Source organism: Orbilia oligospora (genome assembly GCF_000225545.1).
Source record: "Orbilia oligospora ATCC 24927 unplaced genomic scaffold scaffold00110, whole genome shotgun sequence".
Classification (NCBI taxonomy): domain Eukaryota; kingdom Fungi; phylum Ascomycota; class Orbiliomycetes; order Orbiliales; family Orbiliaceae; genus Orbilia; species Orbilia oligospora.
The window spans coordinates 42744-64753 of record NW_011645667.1 but is presented as its reverse complement, the minus strand read 5'-3'; the positions used below and the strand labels follow the sequence as shown (position 1 = coordinate 64753).

At 45.0% G+C, this 22010-nt stretch overlaps 6 protein-coding genes across 6 annotated transcripts; 4 read left to right on the top strand and 2 right to left on the bottom strand.

The window, feature by feature from the left end:
• Nucleotides 1-102: 102 nt before the first annotated feature.
• On the bottom strand, nt 103-1407 carry AOL_s00110g21 (uncharacterized protein; the record flags this gene model as incomplete). The annotated part of the gene is made up of 3 exons (XM_011126711.1): nt 103-285; nt 353-1249; nt 1309-1407. The coding sequence occupies 3 exons, from the start codon at nt 1405-1407 to the stop codon at nt 103-105; spliced, it is 1179 nt and encodes a 392-aa protein (XP_011125013.1).
• Nucleotides 1408-6262: 4855 nt separating this feature from the next.
• AOL_s00110g20 (uncharacterized protein) lies at nt 6263-7595 on the top strand (the record flags this gene model as incomplete). The annotated part of the gene is made up of 3 exons (XM_011126710.1): nt 6263-6314; nt 6377-7238; nt 7313-7595. 3 exons carry the CDS (start codon nt 6263-6265, stop codon nt 7593-7595), a joined length of 1197 nt encoding a protein of 398 aa, XP_011125012.1.
• A 2945-nt stretch (nt 7596-10540) lies between these two features.
• AOL_s00110g19 (uncharacterized protein) lies at nt 10541-11587 on the top strand (the record flags this gene model as incomplete). Its single annotated transcript, XM_011126709.1, has 2 exons — nt 10541-10581; nt 10657-11587. 2 exons carry the CDS (start codon nt 10541-10543, stop codon nt 11585-11587), a joined length of 972 nt encoding a protein of 323 aa, XP_011125011.1.
• A 4361-nt stretch (nt 11588-15948) lies between these two features.
• AOL_s00110g18 (uncharacterized protein) lies at nt 15949-16754 on the bottom strand (the record flags this gene model as incomplete). Its single annotated transcript, XM_011126708.1, has 4 exons — nt 15949-16035; nt 16095-16148; nt 16254-16362; nt 16435-16754. 4 exons carry the CDS (start codon nt 16752-16754, stop codon nt 15949-15951), a joined length of 570 nt encoding a protein of 189 aa, XP_011125010.1.
• Nucleotides 16755-19621: 2867 nt separating this feature from the next.
• Nucleotides 19622-20287, top strand: AOL_s00110g17 (uncharacterized protein; the record flags this gene model as incomplete). Its single annotated transcript, XM_011126707.1, has 2 exons — nt 19622-20123; nt 20235-20287. The coding sequence occupies 2 exons, from the start codon at nt 19622-19624 to the stop codon at nt 20285-20287; spliced, it is 555 nt and encodes a 184-aa protein (XP_011125009.1).
• Nucleotides 20288-20554: 267 nt separating this feature from the next.
• On the top strand, nt 20555-21430 carry AOL_s00110g16 (uncharacterized protein; the record flags this gene model as incomplete). Its single annotated transcript, XM_011126706.1, has 4 exons — nt 20555-20886; nt 20994-21092; nt 21152-21353; nt 21413-21430. 4 exons carry the CDS (start codon nt 20555-20557, stop codon nt 21428-21430), a joined length of 651 nt encoding a protein of 216 aa, XP_011125008.1.
• Nucleotides 21431-22010: the final 580 nt, after the last annotated feature.

Here is a 22010-nt window from a genome sequence, read left to right as displayed (position 1 = left end):
TCAAGGCGACTTGGGCAAACGAAGAAACAAACAAAAATGAAATCGTAACAGGGGATTCTGAATAATTCTGATGATACAAGGCATCCCTAAAAAAATCGACACTCAAGCCCGGCAGACAACTTCAAGCCCCCCAGCCTTCCAGGGATAGTCACCATCTTCGGTTCCAGAGTACCATCCTTCATTGATCAACTCTCGCTCAGTTTCAATCCAATAATCGCTTTTCCCTGCTTCCCCACTTTTGACATCAAAATCGCCGAGCCGGGCCTGGACATCGGTTGGTGATACCTTAACACGACACCCAAAATTAATATACTAGCTTTGACGTTGATGCTTTGAGAGAAAATGCCCTTACCTTGACATAAAAAGTGCAATCTCGTAAAGTCATTGCTGTCAGAAATTCCTTCGACTTATGATCCGCGCCTAAAATCCCCTTTGGATCAAGAGACGCCTGAAGCTCCTTCAGAATAGAAAGCTGGGGACAGCCCATCAATGCTGATGTGACTCTACCCACGAGCTTTTCATCCTCAGACCTTGGCTGTTGAAGAATACGCCTGACGGCAATTTTTGCTCTCTCCTGGTCGTTGGATACTAGATCGAAGGGGCAGATACCACGCCATTCGACTTTTTTGCCTTTTTTGATCGCTCTGCTATATTTTCTCAATCGCAATGCACATGTTCTACATCGCTTCCAGCCCTGAGGAGCGTTCGGGGATTGTACCAACCATTTCGCCTTGAACTCTAAGAGAAATTCACCAAGGGAAGTATTTGGAGTCATATCCTCTAGTAGAAAGGCGTAAACCTCCTCCATTTGCTGCTCGCCTGGCCGTGGGTCGCCAGCCAAGTACAAATTTTGACGGTGAGCCGGGCGGACCCCGGATTCTTCCAGATGATGCAAAGTATCGTTCGCACGAACAACCAATGCCGGCGGTAGCTTAACTAATTCCTGGCCAACCATTACCCCCGGGGGGAACAAAGGCATTATAACGGAGGAAAGGTACTCGTACGCCAACAAATTTGACTCTGATGAAGGAAGGCATTTTCGAAGGCGGAGTAAAAGATGACTATAGTCTGTAACAGCAGAGGTAGTAGTCGAGGCATTGGTGCCATTGGCTTTGGTGGTACCATTCACCCTGCTGATATCTACATCTGTATCGACCACCGACGGCGGAGGAGTGGACCCAGAGTATTTTTCGATAGCGGTTGGGGGCGGGGTTAGTTGCTCATCAGGTAATGAGATACGCCAAATGACCTTTTTCGGCAGAGTCAGTGACCTCGTTTGCAAGCTTCCAACGATATGATCGAACTTACATTAGCTGCGCCTTCGGCGACGTATTTCAAGGTAAGCCCGTCAGGAAGGACGGGGACTGATGGTTCGACATGTGATCCTGTCGCCTGAATGGTAGACATCTTGACAACGACGTCTCGAAGATGACTCGCTGAAGTTTTTTCATCTACGTATATTTAAAGGGTTGAACAGCGACGAGGATTCTGGACAGGAATTTCGTCGTCGCCCTGGCAAATAGGTTGGTCGGGTCGGTTGCGTTCGTTCGAGTTTCTTACCCGTTGCGGCGGCAGGTGGCAGGCGGAGTGGAGGTTGTTGGGTCGGGTCAGTCGTCACGGAAATCGAAAGGCAGAGCTGGAATAAGCACAGAAGGTGGTCCAACGACCGGTTGAATGGATTGAGGGGACTTGGACGACATGGCGATGCCTGCCGGGCAAGGCCTCATTATATACTTCGAGCAGGTAGGTAGGTACTTAGGTAAGTAACAGGTAAGTATGTACCTAGGCACGGAGTACTTTAGGTACTTAGTTAACCCCCCGAAGTCGAAAAAGCACGAAGGGTCAACGTAATCGTGAGCGGGATGCGAGTAAAAAATGCTGGAGCAATTTAGCGCGGTCAAAATCGATGAGCTCAGCCTGCATCCCGCCCTTTCTACATCCTCTTCCGTCTGTCGGCGTTCCCATTCGTCCCAGCACGAAGGAATCAAGCTTTTCTTTGCCTCTCCGCGGTCAAGAGGCATGCCTTTCTAGCTCCTCAGCCCCACCTGGTCTGCCTCGGTCTGTGCTGAGCCGATTGGTAGTTTTTTTGGATTGGGTTATCGATATGCGCTCGAGTTCATGGCACTGCATTGCTCTTTGGAACTCGAGCTCTTCAAGTGATAAATTACTTCTTAAGGGCTTGAGTAGTGTGCGTTTAAGAAACAGATCCCCAGGTATAAGTCCTTCATTATAATATAATATGTGACCAGCTAGTGAAGAGTTCGGATCTCTTGCCGGCGCGGCGAACAGAGCCTGACCAGGACTGTGACTAGGTTGTATGTTATAGTGGGACCAGATCTGTATAATGCATGTCCGCAGCTGCAAGCTGATGTGAATCAAGCCAACCCCCTCCAGATCAAAGACTGCAAGCCCAAGATAGCAAGATAGATAGCTATGCTATCATAACGTGATTTAGGCTTTGTCGTCTTGCGGCCGGATTTAACTTCATTTTGGAAATGGCCGGTACAAGGCAAACAGGGCTGTGCTTGAGGTTGAATCCTTCGTTGCCTTAGGAGGGTGGAAGAGGGAAAAAAAAAAAACGTTCCCTGCAGATACCCCAGAGACATAGAATCATATGTAAGAGGTACCTATTACTTAAGTAAGTCCATATCTGGGAGTCGGGGCTGCATAGCTTAGATCTAGACTGAACCGGGTTGGTTGCAGCTTCTCTTGAAAGTCCTTTTTATACCACATGCTGACTTCAACCAGGTTATTAATACAAAATGGATTTGACATTCCTAGGCATAGCTTCCTTTGTCGATATCAAATCTGAGGTCAGGAGCGAATGAACACACTACCTGACAATCTGTCAGTCTGACAGGCTGATATCCGATATCATGATGCCTCTTACCCGTTCCCATCCCCGGTTCGCCATTGGATTGCACCCGGCCTGGGCTAGGAAGTAGTTCTCATAGCCGGTACCCCAATTCAGTGGTGGTCACACCACTACAGATATTTTCGTCGAAGCAGCATATTACACAATCTTACATATGCTCATAGCTATAGGCGCTTATCTTGGTAAAATTTTATTCACTGCCTTTCCCCTCTGTTAGCAGTTTGGCTTGCGTCTTGGCCTGGCTTGCAGCTGCAAAGTGCTCGGTACTCAAGAGCCGAAAGACTCTAAATTCCATTATAGGCAATATCTCCACATCTGGTATGCATGTGCTTACGTATGCAAGCGAACTTGGACCTAGTACTGCAGCTGTAGAGAAGCCCGAGCTGCAATATATCAATCATAAACTTACATGAGCCAGGTGGGTGGCTGGCGAGCCAGCAGTTCGATCGCGATATTCGGTTACAGTTGATACCAATAATTGGTATTACAACTACCCATCGGTATGTCGTCACGTACTGACTTGCTGAAGTACTTGAGAGGTACCTAAGTAAGTAAGTACTTGGGTATCTACTAATATGGTGGAGGCCCAGTAAGAGGTACTTTATACATTTAGATTGTTTCTTTCTTCTCCTCTTTTCTTCGTATTCAATCAATTTGGGAAAAAAATCAAAGTACAAAATAATTGCGCTGCCCATGGCCATATCACACATGGACATATGGGCAGTAGATTGGCGAGAAGAACACCCACAACACATCCCTAAGTATTGAGACTGAGGTCGGAGTCAGTCTTCAAGAGAATCCCAAGAAGAATACAAATGGACTATCCTTCGCAGAGAGGTGAATGATAGTGGTTATCCCTGGGACCGAGTGATCCCGAGACATAATACTGTTTGGGGGGTATACCGTGGAACATTTCCGTACGATAAAGAAAATAGTCTAGTACACCATCAACCTTGATTCTTTGATTCTTTGATTCTTATGACACCATACATAGCTGTGCTTCGACCACATACGACCACAAAGTATATTTATTTGCATATAAAATTTGTGCCACGGTTATAATTATGAATTTGAATTTGAACTTGAACTTGTTTGGCCGCCCGTGGTGGTACCCGAACCTAACTGCTATACAAAATATATACGTCCAACTGCTATCGATCTAGAACTACAATAGCAAGCCGGTAAACCAGTCGTAAACCTGTATATAAGCAAGCATGCTTGATGTTTGGATTTCATTCATCTTCATCGGTATTTGATGTATGGTTGGTTGGTTTAGCATTTTCTAGAAAACCTTGGCAAAAGTAACACTTTTTTTGGTATGTCCGACGGATTTCCCAAGTTTGATTAGACCTCCTTTGCACGACTGGGCATTTGGATTTTTTTTTTTTGAACAGAAAAAACTTTCGTTCCTTTTGTTCGATCTGAAGGCGGTAGGCCAGTTTTGTCGGTGCTGCAGCCACACTGGGGTTTGATTGGGCAAGGAGTACACGAAATTGGTGTAATTTTTCGGTATCTTAACTCTCCGTGATCCAAAGCTCCGGTGAGTGTTCGAATTGCCGAAGACTAAATTCCCAAAAGGAGCGAGAGAGGGAAGAAAGAAAGAAAAGAAAGAAAAGAAAGAAAAGAAAGAAAAGAAGGAAGGAAGGAAGGAAAGAGAGAGAAATCAGAATCAGAATCAAATCGGGCTGTTGTAGACGAGCACTTTTTTTTTACTATCGATCTCTGTCAATCAAACATGCAAGTGCTGCGCATATATACGTATACGTACTAACTAGGACTACTTGGTTCTTGATGATGCATGGATGTTTTGAACTGACGTCGATCGATACATCAACCGTCCGAATAGGCCCCTGACGCTTCCCAGAATGACATTCTCGGAGCACAAAAATGGAGACATCCTGAGACCGCATGCGCAGCACATGCACATGTACATGTACTCCATATACATGACCTGATCCGACCCAATCCCCAATACATACATACACAGTAGGTAACTCTGGACAGACACGGAATAGTCAGGTAAACGTCAGTATGTACTTAGTATGTACTATGCCCCTGTGGCCCCCCCCTTCGACCCCGGCATTAGCCAAATTTCTTCAAGTCTTGGCGGACACGGGCCTGTACCTGCTTTCCAGTGGCAGTGGCTATCGGCCAATGGAGCCTGTGGATATTCGCTCTTGCCTCCCCTAACCAAACCGATTTGGTTTCATTTCTGGGCACCAGTTCTTCCATGCTTCGCTCGTTCAAATCCTTTTTAACCCCCCAAACGTTACAGAGGTTCCGTTCACTTCCTCTCCTCTTCCCCCATCTATTTTGTTTTGTAGCTCTGAGGTCGTTCTTCTCGCCTCCTTCTTCGACCCTCGTTCACAGTCTTTCTTTCCGACTTCTTCGTCCTTCGTTAGTATACTACTTTGTTTAATCAGAACTCCGACTACTACATACTTCCAACAATTCAGATCCATCGCCATTTTCATCCTTCTAAGTGTAAGTCAAAAATAAAATAAAATAAAATAAATAAAAAAGAAGTCTGCCTGTCTACTTTACTTTCTTGCCTCATCCACCTGTCCTCCAGCAAGGGTTACACATCTCTTCGCCTCTGCAATTCCATTCGATCTATCTCTTCCTTCATGACACTTTCGTTCTCCCGGTCGATGGGGTTCAGTGGTTTCTTCGACAACACGCAGGTTTTGGCGCGTGTCGATTCCTATGGTCGTCGGCACGAGGCGTTTGTTTAGGGGGAAACTAAGGAAACTTGGGAATCAACCAACCTTGACGGCCTGCGATGGGAATAGTGGTAGTGGCAATGGCAAAAAAAACCAAGCGTCATGGGTTCCGAAACGCGATCCTTTTTTTTCTCTTTTCCCTCACTCCGATGTGATGTTGTCGAAGACAAATATTGCTATTTTGGCCCTGCTCGTTTAACGTTTTTGTCCTGGTGTCTTTTGGATCGAGGTTTTGAATCTTGACAATGGGCAACGGGGTGATCGCCTAGCGTCGTGTTGGTGCTTTCCATGTCGCAACGCGCAACCACCGTTCTGGTCAATCGGTTCTGCTGGGAGACTCCGTTGCCCCGTCGACGTTATCATTCCGCTCTTTATATTCGACGCTTTGTTTCTTTGTTTCTTTTTTTCTTTCTTTCTCTCTCGCTCTTCCCTCGCATGCTACTAATTCCTTTTTTTTGTTTTGTTTTTGTCTTTGTCTCTTGTCTTGTTCGTCCCTTCTCCCTCCCCCTCCTCCCCTCTCCTCTGCTGCCCGGTGTTCATCCTCCCTCTCGGCCTCCCAGCGTTAGTCTTATAAGCTTCACATGTTTCCTCCCCTTTACATAAACCGAAGTCCAAACGTCCCACTAACATTGCCTTGCACTAGATTTAATAATAATATCAAAAAATGTTGGGAAAGCTTCTAATTACCTCACTCGCCGTTGTTGGCGCGGCCAATGGTAAGTCAACTATTATACACATCGCTCGCGACAATCGGACGTCTGCTGACATTTATATACAGCCCAACGTAATCCGTGCAGTGCCACATCCACAACTGTCGAGTCTCAAGCCGATCTCGATGCCCTCCAATCCTGCACCACTCTTGCAGGTGACTTGGTTCTTGGAACCAATCTTGTCATCGCCTCCATCAACGGTATTAGAACTATCAGGGGTGACTTGATTGCCGCCAACTGTGTCGACCTCCAGCAGCTCACCGCTCCGGAGCTTTCGTCCATCGAGGGCAAGTTCAACATGACTTCGTTGACCGTTCTCAACCAGCTCAACTTCAACTCTCTGCGCAGTGTTGGAGAGATCTACTGGCAGACCCTCCCGGCCCTTAGCACTTTGGGATTGGCCGCACAGGTTACCCAGGCTTCTAGAGTCACTATCACCGATACCATCCTTGAATCCCTTAATGGCATTAATCTTGTCACCACGCAGCGATTCAACATCAACAATAACAGGTACCTTAAGGAGGTCACAGTCCAGCTCGCCAACATCACAGACAGCTTGGCAATCGAGTTCAATAGCCCTTCAGTCGCTGCTAGCTTCCCTAACCTCACATGGGCCAACAATGCCACATTCAGATCTTGCGGTAGCGTCCAGCTTCCCTCCCTTGCCATTGTCAATGGCTCTCTGGGATTCTTCGAGAACACGTTTAAATCCTTGTCGACGCCTAAGCTGACCGAAGTCGGCACTGGCACCCAAGGTGGTGACATAACATTCGCCAACAACGATGCTCTTGTAAATGTCAGCATGCCAGAGCTGAAGACCATCTACGGAACTCTCCAATTCGTCAATGACTCCAACGTTAATGAAATTACTGGTTTCCCTAAGTTGTCGGTTGTCCATGGCTCCATCGATATCAGCGGTGACTTCGAGAAGTAAGATACCCTGGATCCGCTTTATGATAGGCCGACGTTGTGCAATGTATCCGTTTACTAACACCATCTATTAGTGCTACCTTCCCATCTATCAGAGATATCCGTGGTGGGTTCAACCTACAAACCACTGCCGAGTTTGATTGCTCCGAGGAATTCGAAAGATTTGAGGGCAGCATCGTCAAAGGAAAGTACGTCTGCGAGGGTGTTGTCACAAACCCAGGCACTGAGGGTACTGACCCAACTAAGAACGGAGGAAGCGGTAACGGAGACAAGAAGAACTCTGCCGGAAAGTTCACCGTCAACAAGTCCTTCGCTGCTCTTCCAGCCCTTGCTCTTTTTGCTGCTTTCGTCCTGTAAATACAACGCATTTGCATTCTTGTTTTCCCTCCCTATGCCATGTGTTTTTATTTTGAATTATGGGATTATCTCGTTGTCCTCGCTCTTACGGTCGAAGGTTGCAGGTACTCGCGTGGTCTTTTTGTACCCCCTTCTCTTTCCTTAAATACTTCCATGACAGATAGAATCCTTTGAATAATGGCTGTTGGTTTCCTCAACCTGGATCGCAAATCGCCCCTCGGTAGTATACCATTTGCGACGTCCCGTTTTTAATTCAAAAGCTTTACATGTATGCATCGTTTTTTTATTTTTGCATACAACGACTCTTTTTAACATTCGCAACAGCACATAATGAAACCCGGCCTCCTTATACCACCTTCATTGCTCCACTATATTTCGCTCTTTATGGTTTATGTACATTGTTTTACTCTTTTTTCTGTTCCTGCTCCCGGGGTTTCCTTCAGTACATCAAATGCTTAATTTGCTGTTGCTTTGCTTTAATGTTGGCCGGGTTTTCTTTCTTCTGCTCTTACTATTTTAGTTAATTATATCGCCCTTATACTTTTCAATTTAATCAAGTATCTACTACCGGTCAGACCTACATGCAACCCGTTTAGTCCAAAAGATATCAAAGGTTGTTTTTCCCGCCACGGATATATCTGACCCTGTCGGACAATTTTTGTGCGACCTGATAATTAATGTTGATAGCAACGATTACCAACCTAGGCCATAGCCATCCGGAGTGGAATCGACGTTTTCCCGCCTGACCATCTGCACATTCATGTAAATGTGTGGCGGGATGGACAATACGCTGATTCGAGGACGGCCAACAAGTAAAGATCACGGTACACGTACGTAGATCGATATCAAAACCAGCTGGAGGTCTCGGAGTAATACCAAAGGAACGCAATGTGCGCCGCTCTTGCACATGTGCGGCAAACAGCCATCAACCCAGCCTTTCGTAGCATTATCACATTCCATATCAGACACCCACGATTGCGCAATGATGGCAACTTCTTCTAATGCACCTCAAACCTTGCGAGATGGCGGCGAAGACATCTCCCACCCACGCGGTGCCAGAAATTCCAGAGGAGCGAACACCTGAGCTTTATGTTTCGTAACGCTTTGGATTTCACGACTCGAATGCTTCGTTTCCCGGTCTGGCCTCCGCCAAGCGCCTATCAATATCGGAACCGCTAGGCCAACCACCACTTCCCTAAAGAGAGAGCGAAAATATGTAGCCGGATCTCTTTCCCCATGCCGCTTCGTTTCCAATACGGTTGCTCTTAAATTTTGTTCGTCCGAGCGGATGAAATTGCTAGACAATATCGCGGGACGGCCCAGGCAGCCGGAACCCTTACCCCCCCCCCCCCCGAAAAGGGTATATACTTTCCATCGATACGTGTTTGAAACTAAATTCCAAGGCACGGAGAGGTTGGTGGTCTAGACATCGTCTTCAACACGTCTGTATTCCTTAAACCTGGCCCTGAATGCCGAAATCCCCAAATTCGAAGCCAGCGTGATATCAATGCACGTACGGAATCTGACACCTCCTAAGCTACAGATGGGACGCACGATCTGGTGTCACACCAGAACCGGAGCATATGCTAAAAAGCGAGCAAGCCGTGGGAAGGGGAAAAGAGACATCCATTCAAATGCAACACGCCCGCGCCACTACAAAATTTGTTGATGGTGCTACCCGAAGAAGCTCATGCGCCCACGAACATGTAATATCATCGGTCTCAGTGCGGGGAGCATGCCAATTTGCATTTTGACGTGCTTGCATGGAGGTGACTGTTATGTTTTATCCAATTTGGGGACAATTAATTATTGTGGTTTGACAATACCATATTCCGATTACATGCATCTCAAGGAGGCATCCGACATGCAACAGGCAGAGATGAACTTATTTTACATCTCAGTTTCCGCAAGTTATGCAAATCTGGACTTCTATCTTACTTCCTTGGACATAAAGGAGTACAGCAATTCACGTCCTTGTTGACATCGAGTTTGTCTAGTCTGCGATGCGAACGCCTTGCATAAGAGCTTCTGCTCAGGAAGCAAGGGGGGTGACCTGTCGGTGGATACTTCCGCTACCAGCAACCACAGCAGGTCCATGGTGCCGTTGCTCGTCAATCTTACATATCTCCCTGGGCAAATCTATCAGGTTGGTTGCACTTGGTCGAGCTCTCATCTGTGCTCCCTGGGTCCCGAAGATCGCAGCTCTTAACTTAACTTAACTTGCAAGTGGTACTCCTGCAGGAACTTTATTGATGCCCTCTCACCGGACTCACTTCTTGATTTCTTTTTCCTCTGAGCGTTATTGTTCAACCTACATTATTCACGCCCCTCTCTCTCCTCCATCTCCGGCCTTTGCGCAATGGAAAATGCGGGAAGGGCTTATGATGAGAGTCATCTAGAATGGTTATTATTTTGCCCGTTAATTGATATTACTTTTTTGGCGATATCAGAACAGAGTGCTGGTGCCTGATTCACCCGCCATCACGCCCAAGGTGATAAAACAATGGCGGTCTGCATCATCTCTGGCAGACCCATTCTAGATTCACGAGCAATCGGGGCATTCTACATCTTTTTTTTTTTATATTTTATTTTTCTAGTTTTTTCCCTTCCCTTTCTCAGTAGGTATTCCGTCAACTCATCTTGTCGGCGTGTTTTATCTGGACATATTTTTGCACATACCATTCTTTAGCCACCTCAGACCTCAGACGAGCCCTACCACCCACCTAATCAGACCCCCCCAAAGGGCTGGCGGCATATACGTGGCTCGCCTTCTGGGTTTTGAGTACATACACACCTACAAACAAGATAATATAAAATATACTCCCCGGCACATTTTCTTGTTGGCCATCAAACCCATTCCTCTTAATCTCCGCAGTGCTACTTCCCAAACGAAGAATTCGCTGGTCGAACTTATTAATTACATCAAAGCTCAGACTTTTATCATCATGACATTCCAACAGGAGTCCAACGCAAGCTTCATGCTCCCGTAAGTTATATTACTTCAAGCTAATGCTAGTGCTAACGGCAAATTTCAGTTCGCTAATACATGTTGGTGCCATAGACCTTGCAAGGATATCATCAGAGAAGCAGCGGCAGGCAGTTTATGCGACATCTTTAATGGTCAGGAGCAAAAGGACTCCATCTCTCCTTCTGTCGAGAGTAGCCCTGACCAAGCTTATCGGGCCATGGCAAACCAGGAACAAGCCCGTGGAGAATACTCGAGGCCGCAATCATCCTATGCCCATAGCATCAGTAATTCATCAAGCTCACCGGTATCGATGGTATCTCCCAAGATGTCATCGTTCTCGAGATTTGTTGCGAAGAGGAGAGATTGTTCTGCTGCTCAGTATCATCCCTACAAGAAAGACAACTGTGCATACTCAATCAACCACAACGGATTACCGTTGCCGGCATTGAAGACATCTTTCGATCAAAGGGCCGTAGTGGGCGCTCCTCGCTCGCCACCAAACACGAGGAAAAGCTCATTTGCCGCCTCCGATTCTTCTTCATCTTTTGGCCGGGCGGGGTTTGTCTTTGGCGAAGAGGATATCGTAACCACGCCTCTCACGCCTCTCACGCAGCATTCAGATGAGACACACACCATTAAGGAAGAAACCATGATGTTTGACTCTTCATTAGTCCAGCGTTATCAACAAACCCAAGAAAATATGAAAGGCAGTAGACAATCTGCCGAATTAGCAAAGGCTGCCCGCCGAAGAAAGGCACATTTACAGTCAGAACAACGAAGGAGGGAGCATATCAAAGACGGCATGGATCGACTCGTCCAAATCGTCCCGGCATGTCAAGAAAGCCGCGACACTAAAGGAATATCAAAGGCCGCAATCCTAAAACATGCTTACGAGTACATCTACCATCTTCGCGCTGAGCTTCAAGGGTACAAGCAGATGAATCAGAACAAAGATCGAGAGATTGCAGAGCTACGCAGACGTTTAGGTCACCCTCACACCGTTCCACCAGCACATTGGAGATAGATCTTGAAACTGGCGCCGGACGCCTTGCTCTCCTTCTCTCTCTACGTTTTAAGTTCTCGGGCCCATTTAGTATCCTTTGGTGGAATTCTTATTTCATTTGTCTATTTGTTATCTGGTGGAATTCTTTTTTTCGGTGTCATATTGGTGGATACTAAATTTTCTAAATTTCCCAAATTTCCTTCCAAACTTCTTTCTTTATTTCCTTTGATTTTTTTTTTTAATTTTGGCGTTGGCGGTGTTAAAAACTTTCTGTCCCTTCGTATTTAATCTTGTCTAAGTCTTTAATTTCCACTTGCAAGTGTTTACAAATAGCTTGGTTTGGCTTGTTTCCCTACAATATTAATGCCCATCCGGTATGCATTGTAATGTCTGCCGACTGCTGTCTATATCATTCATAATCGTCTTTGCATGGTTCAGCAATTCTACCTACCAATCCTAATATCTGGTGCCTTTCCCTCGCTTTTCTTTCATATATTTGTCACAAGCCCCCCCTTCGGACTAAAGGCGGAGACATGAAAGTCTGGATCATAACCCAAACTCCCATTTCCTATGTACAGTTGCAGGGCAACTATCAATTTTCTTTTCAGTACAGTATTTTGATCCATTCGCCCAAACGCAAACTCCCTGCATAAATGTACGTACATACAAGTCCATGAATCATCCCACCCTCGAGATCCATTCAGGGAAAGAAAAAATAAAATATAATTGAGTACTTGGCCACCTACATTCCTCAGCCTCTTTTGTGGAAAGAAGGCCCTCTAGGCATCCACTTTCCCCCCTTCCTTTCTCCAATTATGCGCACATCATGACTTATGTGTGCACAATATTTCCTTTCCTCTGTTCTGTCTCATCTGCACTGTTCACGTGAATGACATGAATTCTTTTGCTTCGAAAGTTTTGTCCATCAACTACATTCTCCAGAAGTTTCCTTGATTCCAGACAGATCATATATCTATTTGAACTAAACAGGTTATTTAGGTCGGCGGGAAGGTTTGGCCACCTGGTAGGAAAGCCCTTACAGTGCTATGATAGATATTATTGTTGAAGAAGGCATTAGTGGTGAGAGGTTGGGAGTGTAGCCTAGTCATCCCATTCATGATCAGTTTATATCCTCTTGGCTCCAAGAAAGTCCTCGGGACTATCTGCCGTTGATGAGTTATCTATTTGGTAACGGTTCCTTGTTTTCTTATTTATCCCTTCAAATCCCTTGACAAAAGGATAAGTATCTAGGTTAGTCTCGTTCCCAGACGTCACAAAAGGAGACCTGGGTAAGAGGTATTACTTTAGGATTTCGACAATAGCTTAGCTCTCTTCGAGGGACTAATGTTCTAAGTTACAATACTTAAAGCTTCCGCACGCCCCGTTCTTGACGGGATTGGTCCTGATCTGCAGTAGAGGGTGGTCTTTACTTTGCCTTCCGAGAAATTTAGCGGTGATAATATAACCCGTAGCTTCGAATCCACGGAAACCTTTTCTTCCGCTACACTTAAACTAAGCAATTACTAGTGCGACAATACATCTTGCTAATATACTAAAGTTGGCATACACCCGACTTCGTTGTATATACATACGTGTATGGAAAAAACTCGGATGGGAATAGAATACTATTCAACAGCCCGTAGGGCAGTAGCAGAGTACTTTCATGTTGCAATTCTAAGTTAACAGTCGTCTAACATCTGAGGTTTACCGTATTGAGTAGTCACATAGGTAAAAATTTATCCCGTGCCACGATATCTCCTTCCATGCTTGACTTTATCTTAGATTTCATGTTTGACTTCTGATTCCAATAAAGACAACCTACGTGGGTAATTACTCGGTAGTTACTCGGATTCAAGGGTCTATGTTTACCCCTCATGATGCGGGGACTGGCGAGTACGAGTACGGAACAGGCCATAGCAGGTCTAGATTCCTGCCCGAAACATTCCCAACTGCAAGTTGATCATTCGTGCATGACTGCAAATGTCATGCTTTGAAGTTTGTGCCATCCCGTTGGCCGAAGGTAGGGGGAGGGGCCTACATAGTTTGCGAGGTTCAAATCCTCGTGCTCTTAACTAAAATGTTACACTCGCTTCAAGGGGGATGCAGTGATTTTGTGATGCATCGATGGCAAGGGGGGAGGGGTATACGGGTCCAGCTAGTGAATACTATTTGGAAGGACGGTGGGCTCAGCTGAACAGCAAAGAATATAGGACATGCATAAACTCCATGTCTCGATCGATCATAGGTGTGGGCCAACGAATACCATTTTGCCACGGTGCATGGGTAGGAAAATCTTGATCATCGACAATCTACGCAATGCAGGTGACTCGACTGGAGGGGAAGGGGAAAAAAAAAGAAAGAGAGAGAAAGAAAGAAAGTTAACGGCTGTGTAGGGAAAAATATTCTAGATAAACACTCCTTCCTGCGAATCTTGTACGACCAGGTGGATAAAGCGCCGGCCCTAATTTCCAGGTTACGGAAATGACCTGCAAATATGAAATAGTCTTCTGCCCAGTACGCCCGTGTGTAACAGCGGCTTATGATCAGAAATGATACTGACGTCCTCACAACAGTATACAGGGTTTGTTTTATTTTTATTCTTATTTTGTTTGATCTTATTTTATTTTCTTTCCCTCCTTGTGCAGTTGCGGGTACATTAAGCTTTTTTAGTGTGCCGTCCACAGAATTTGGTTAGCGGAGATAAGATGACTTTCGTAAGGTAAATAAATGGTTAGACCTATATAAGTACCCATGGAGGCGTGTTACCACTGCCGAGTTCATTTGACTTGTGGCTGAGTGTATGAAGTCTCAATTCCTCATTGATACAGGATATAAAGTTTTCCCTGGAATCAAGAAAGAGACATAGGGCAGCTGATGGACCCCTCGATTGGATTATGATCTGATCTTGAAATTACCATCAAGGTATATCCGACGGTTTGGGATTACGCCGATTGTACATGCAAATTGCTGGTTCCTCCTCGGCTGCGCACCTATCTGATGACTAGTCTAGCTCCAGAATTCGAATACTTCATAACGGGGTTAGGGGACAACATACAGTTATAGGGGCTTACCTACAGTATTCAGTATACATGTGTCTTAGATACCTATATTATGAAAAGTATAGGTAATTGGGCATATACCTAATTACTTACTTAAGTCAGTATTTTAAATTAATATATATGCGTATATGCCAGCTGCAGCGTTGATATATCGATATCGATATATCATAGGCCTCGTCAGAATACAACAATCGTATTGGGCTGTCTGCGTTGCCAACCAGGTTAAAGGTTAGCGAGGATTGGCTGAGACCAAACTCGGACCCAGGCATCTGGTGGCTGGCGGAAAAAAAAAAAAAAAAAGGGCTCGATGCAAGAGTAGGTGCACCTATCTCAGCCGATGATCAGCGTCAACAGAAAATCCAGGGCGTTTCTTTCATTTTAATAAAGTTGTGAGGTGTGAGGTGTTAGAGAGAGTCGTCATCAGAATCAGACAACTGTATAATATTACTATTGAGTCGGAACAGCCATATATGCATATCTGCATAGCACCCGAGGTAATTAAATTCTGGTTTTCCGCCGAATCTTCATTTTCCTGTCGGAGTTACATGATCGCTCAAAGCTAAGAACTTAGTTTAAGGTTATATTTTACGTCCCAACTAAGAAAAAGGGAAAGTCTTCTAGTAGAAGGAATGTCGCAAAATCGTTTTTCACCGAGGGTAGGTTGGAAATCCAGCATCACACGTGGCCGTGGGTCGCGTGTGCTGGATATTATCGCTGAAAATGGAACATACGAAATAGGCATTTACAATGCCACTGGCAGCTTTCACGATGGCCGGATTGCTATTTGTGTACACTCGTAGCTCTATACGGATGGCGAGACAGAACGCTCAGAGGGAGCGGGAAGCATTAAGTGAGTAGTTACGTCAAAGGCCATCAATTCACGGTATTGACCACGGATACACGAAGGAGCACGGAGGAGTGAATCCGATGTATTGGAAAGGACGGAGGAGAAATGAGCTCCTAATCATCAAATATACACATGAGTACACAATTAATCAAGTAGGTACTTAGTATAAGGTATATAGGGGGGGGCGGGGGGACAGTTAACATGTGTTTATCCGTTGACAGATTTGGATGCTACGGCAATAATGTAAATAATATGGTAGCAACTAATTGGTCTACGTTGCTTGCGGTATGCATCGACGTTCGAGACAAAGGTTGAAAGGTATGTGTTTTAGTGCCGCTAGGCGATAAGGATGCCAATGGGGGAGTTCTTTATAAAAACAAGCTGTTTTATCGATAGACTGTACAAATATCGAATGGAGGGTTGGATTTTATACAAAAAAGGTATGACGTAGGACCAAAGTCCGTGTTCCCTCGCTCCTACTTCCTGGTCAAGGCGTCGAACATCTTACGTTCGGTTTCTTCCTTCTCTATTTCTTCGATATAGGGGGACAGGTAGGGTACATCCTTTGGATTGTGTGAGTATGTATCAACACTAGCATTTGTTACTTCTGACGGGGACATACCTCTTCGGCCTTGATCCACTCTTCCTTGGGCAGTAGAGTATGGGTAACAGAGCACTACGTAGAGTCAGTAATGTTAGCCGGTAATCCGTTTGTGCAATATATACATCGTTAGGGCTCATCGAATCCTTGGAATGGGAGGAAGGTTTATCGGATCTTTACCTGGAGAGCTCGCCGTATTCTGAAGGCACGGTCATAGGCGAGTCTTGGAGGCAATCGCTTCAATGCTAGCTGGACGGTATGCGATTCCTCACGGAGGAGGTCCTCATACCTAAGTACATAGACATTTCGTTAGTTAGAACAGTTTCAGACTACATCCTTCAAGAGCGGGTTTCTTCCATACATGAGCCCGACTTTCCGATATCCGGCGAGGTCGCAATACCGGTCGGCAATTGGTTTGATAAAGTTGAAAAGCTTTGGACGGGCGATGATGTAATTGGTGATTTTCTTTACGGCGGCCATTGTGGCGAGGGAGCTGGCAGAAGCCGGTGAGGGGCTGTCGGTCTGCGAAGGGGGGATATGAGAGACGAGGTCTGGTGGAGTGTGGTTGACTTGTTGCGGGTGAACGGCGTCTGAGGTTTCCCTGTATGTTATAAAAGAGGTTTCTGTTTTTGGTGTCAAAATGTACGCAGAAATTAAGCGTCGTCTGATTGGTACGGGCATGGCTGACGATTATGTAATCAGAATGCCATGCCATTGCATTATATAAAACAAAACACATGTTAACGTTCTAACTTGCCATTCAAGCACGCTTCATCGGGTACGTAACTAAGTACTTAGTACCTAAGTGCTAGTACTATTATCTACCTAATACCTAAGTACTTATATATACTTACTTAAGTACTCCTTATATACCTTTATAAGTGCTTTATATATCATGTACTTCCTACCTACTGTATAAGAATAATATAATATGTATATACATGCATATACATGCTAATTCACAAAATATACTGCTTAAGCTTCCCACCACGCATATGCATAATAGCAGCATAATGCATCTGTAAGGCAGAGGTCGCTATAGAAGCCATGTAAAGCAGATAGCAACTACTAGCACTATAGCTGGGGCCCACTACTTATGTTTCGAATTAGGTGCGGGACCCGACCTAACCCAGCAAGGATCTCAACCCTATAGAGTAGGGCGTAAGTTGTAGCGCTGGCGGCGAGAGAAACAGCTAGCCAAAGCGACCAAGTTAATTTGCCTTCGAGCTCCTAGCTTGTTAGAAAGAATTGGCTCCTACGTTGTCTCTGGTCTGGCCACAGGCGTGCGGCGCGACATTGGTGTATCCTAGTACTCACATTGACATTCATCCAAAAAACTGCGGCTATCAGGCCTAGCAGAGTAAAGAAGAATGCTAGTTGTGTCAATTTTAAGACTAACTCAGCCTCAGCGATAGCGCGCTGACTTCTGACAATGCTCATACTCGACATGAGTGCTTGAAAAACGCCCCCGCCGTGCCTGTTTACACGATCAACGGCTGAGGAGAGTGTGAGTAGGCGTGCAGAAGCTGCGTCTTGTTTATCTTTAAAAATGCTATTGCTAGCTGGGGTTAAAGGCTGGTTGTAAGCATTGCTACTCATCGTCTTCGGGGCTGTTGTTAACATTCCCAGACATTCGGACAGATGATGTAGGAGTTCGCTTTGTTCAAAACTGGTATTAAGGCAGCAACCTAATTGAGCTCTCCACAAAGGGAGAGACTCTTGTAAAATGTGATTGTCATGTAGCGCAAGCTCAATTGTACTAAATGTAGAGTTCATTTTTTTAAGTAATTGCGTTATATCGTCGCACACTAGTTGTATGAGCGCTATGTAAACGAGGCCATAGGAGTTACCGGGTGTAGGATTTCCTATGTATCTTCGCAAGGTAGAGATAAACCTGTCAGAAACAGGTGGCTGTTCGTTGAGAAGAGTCTGCTCGCGGTTGGTTTGGTAGCTGCTACTGTTAGGACTTGGCTCTTGACCCGAAGGATTAAGAAAGCACTGTGTCTGATGTTCGTCAAAATCAACCCCGCCGTACCAGAAGTTGAAAGTTATGTCAAAGATATGGTGGTGGCGGATTGGATCAACCAGCAAGATACCTAGGCACAGTTTTGACATTAGGTCCTAGGATCCGAGACCGATTCATGATAAGTATCGATATTGATATATTTTGGACATATATACTTACCAGTAAACACTCCTCCCATATCTTCTGAATAGAAAGATACGCACTCCTTGATGGCATGGTAAAAAACCGTACCATCCGAATAAGAAGATACCATACCATATTTGCGGTAGGGACGGCCCGGCCATTGGTAATATCTCTTATGGTCTAAGTTTCGAAGCAGGGGATCTCCGATAGCACCAATATCATAAGGCTTGCTTGCTAGTATCCGTTTCCCGATCTCGTATTGCTCTTTGTCTTGTGATACCAACCTCCCCCAGTTAAAAAAGAAGATACCTGTGTTCTCTCGGTGTAGAAGACGTTCTAGGCCCTCGTCGCCATCGAAATGAGCTTGGAGGAAGCGGGGCCACAGTGACGGGTTTAATCGAATCCACGGTGCTAACCGGTCTTGCGGGTCCTCACACCTGCGACAACAAAGATCCGGGCAGCTATCTGAGGGGAACTCGATTGGCCATGTGTTAGGTTTGGGAATGTTGAGTAGAATGTGCGAATTGAACCGGTGTCTGTGATCTCGACCATACATATGCTACATGACAAGATCAGACAGATATTTAAATTTTCTATCCACGCCAATATTATTTTAATTCCATGGAGGCCCGGATAATTTTCGATAACGTACATACCAAGGAATATATCCAATTACCTGCCTATTACACAGCATCTCGCGTCTTTGTGGTCGCTATGACTAGCTAATATTGATAACTGTCCAGTTTCGACTCAGCTCCTAGAAGCGCTCGGTAGGTATTGGCAGACAATATAAGGTTAGGCGCTGTTCTTGGGACTGGATCCTAGAATCCGGTATCCAAGGATCCATATCCAAGGATCCATATCTACTACGTAAGGATCCATATCTAAGGATCCGGTGTAGAGCTGATCTGTGGGTTGCAATTGGATTTCGGCTTTTGCATTGCATAAAACAGCTGGCGCTTTGAATCGAAAGGATGGTTAACAAGTAAGTAAGTTATAAATTATTAGGTAAATTGGAGTGTATTATATTGCACTGCCTTCACGTGGTACATACAAGCACACCTACAAAATAAAGTATAACTGCTTGCTTAAGTACTTATTTACATGTAGTAAGTACCCAGGTATATAAGACTACCGCCTCGAGTTCCTAGTCTGGAGATAGTCTGGTGGAACTATTCCAGGGGGCTAACTAGTCCAGTATTGGCCCGGAGGCAAGACTGGTGAGAGCAAGGCAGAGGTGTGCGTCCCCCAGACTATGGTGAGAGTACTTCAGTAGTACTTAAGTAAGTGCCTAGCCTATCTTAGGTACTATACTCCAGGCCAGCAGTGGTTATAATCTACTCTCAAATTATCAACCCTTCCTCCCAGCCCAAGTTTTCCCCCTTCACATCAGCTCGCAATGCTCTCTAGCAACAATACATTAGCCGTAGATTATAGCAAAGGCATATCTTCAGATGATATCTATGTCATCTTGCATGATTCCTACTGTCTTGGTGCACTCTCACCGTATTTTGAACACCTACCTATTCTAAATGTGATTGAAAAGTATGCCGAATACATAACTTCGGTAAACGGCAACATCACACCAGAAACACTGGTACAAACCTTTGGAATGAGGCCAACGGATGCCTCTCTCCTCATATCAGTGGTGTTTGCGGGCATCGAGGATATGGCCAATACGATAACAACAATCGCACATGATATCAAACCTCATCTGCCGCATCCTACCAACCCAAATCTGATTGCACCTCTTTATATTACACTCACGGCTTTTACCGCCTTTATCATGACGTTACGGGTGTTTTCAAGGCGTATAGTAGCTAATGGTATCGCGTCGTTTGATTGGCTCGCACTAGTTGGTTTCGTAAGTCTTCTAGCCCGAAACCCCCTAGCATCAAATTGTATATATATATTTCATATTGAAGTTTCGATATTTCGAAAGAAATGCATCGATATCTGTCAAGGCCACCGACGTATTATCAAGTCCGCTCATATACAAATAATATTCACAGTTGATGACGACAGCATGGGGGGCATTGGCAATCTACCATTCAAACATCAGTAAGATATGGAACTCACAGCATTACCGGCAGCTATAGCTGTAGCTGTAAATATAGTTTTAAAGTTGGCTAACATTAATTTACGCCAGGCGGTCATTACACAGCTATTTATGACAGAAAGTTTGCTTCGATAAAGCATAGCTCCGAGGTATATAGAATGATCATCTACAACTAAGCGGCGGATCTTGAGCAAGGTATCATACCTGCTAACTGTCACCTTTCCCATTCCAAAGGCGTATTCGGCCCTGGTAATTATGTACCCCTGGACAACAATGGTCATCAAACTATCTCTCGTCCTCTTCTATCACCGCGTGACAAACCTTAATTTTGTACGAAGGACCGCCTATGCTACGGCAATTCTCATCAGCGGAACTACCGTGTTATCTACTGCTCTTTATGCTAATGCGTATCCACACATCGATTATTGGAACTACCCGTTCGATTCTGCCAGGGTGGATCAACGCGATGCGCAGACTGTGATTGCCTGCATCTTTATCCTCTCTGATTTAATCATCTGGATATTGCCAATGCCGCTAGTGCTCCGGCTAAAATTGTATCCACGGGAAAAGGTTCTGGCCTTGTATACCTTTTCAGGAGGTGGTGTGTAAGTATTTTATCTTCAGATATATATATCCTATCAACTCTGATCTCGTAAACCGTGGTTCATGCTACCGCGAAGATCAATTCAGTTCGCTAAAATATAGTTCTTAGGGTCTTTATTGCAAGCGGCTTCCGACTTCAGGCTATTAGGGGGTCTTATACTGATGATTCGAAGAGTGATAATGCTTTCCTTATCAATGCATGGACAATGTAAGGATCCCTAGACAGTAAACCAAAATGGTCTGGATGGCTAATTTATTCCCTGGTAGCGTGGAGCTCAACCTTGCGCTAATTTTTGCTTCGATACCATCGGTTCGAGCTTTAGCAATACATTATAGTTCTAGGATTTCGGGCAGCGTCCGATCGCCCTCATCTGCATTGGACCCAACTGCTACAACGAAACCTCCTACTGAAAAGGATGGAACTGGAACCCAAAGCCCAACGCTGAATCACAATCTGCGAGAGTATGACGTAAGTCATATCAAGTGAAATAACCCAAAAGGTGGCGAAAGAAACTAATGCTATCACAGCCCGAGAAGCATGTCTAGGCTACGTTTGCAAATTGGATCCGGTAATCCTACAAGGGGTATCGGATACGAGCAGACTTTTTGGGCAACAAAGCCTAAAGAGAAAACTAGTGATTGATTCGATTTTGGTTATCGGTCATCGGTTGCAAAAGAAAACCGTTATAGGTCCAAATTAGGTCATAAGTGACTACCAAGCCAGGGCGTTGGGACTTGATTGTCGTGGTCCAATATCGGTATCGATATCTTGTACGCGGACGTATCAACGAACCGAGTTGGTACCAACGCTCGTAAACGAAATGCATTGCATTGCAAAGTCCATGTAGATTACGATGCTCTGGGAAAGTCTATACTTGCTTGCTTATCTTCTTGAAATGCTTAGAGTGAGGTATGTATGTCCGCGTACCGACTTAAGCATACACTTGTGGCTAAATATATCTATACTTTATACCTTATACTTAAGTACTTAGTATTGTCTCGTCGCTAGACTCCTCAACTGTGACTTAGTAGGTAAGTATTTATATACTAGGGGTTTATTTATATGATATGGGAGTGTGTAGTACTAATTAGTGGTTAGTCTGGTGGAGCTCTATGTGCAACATTA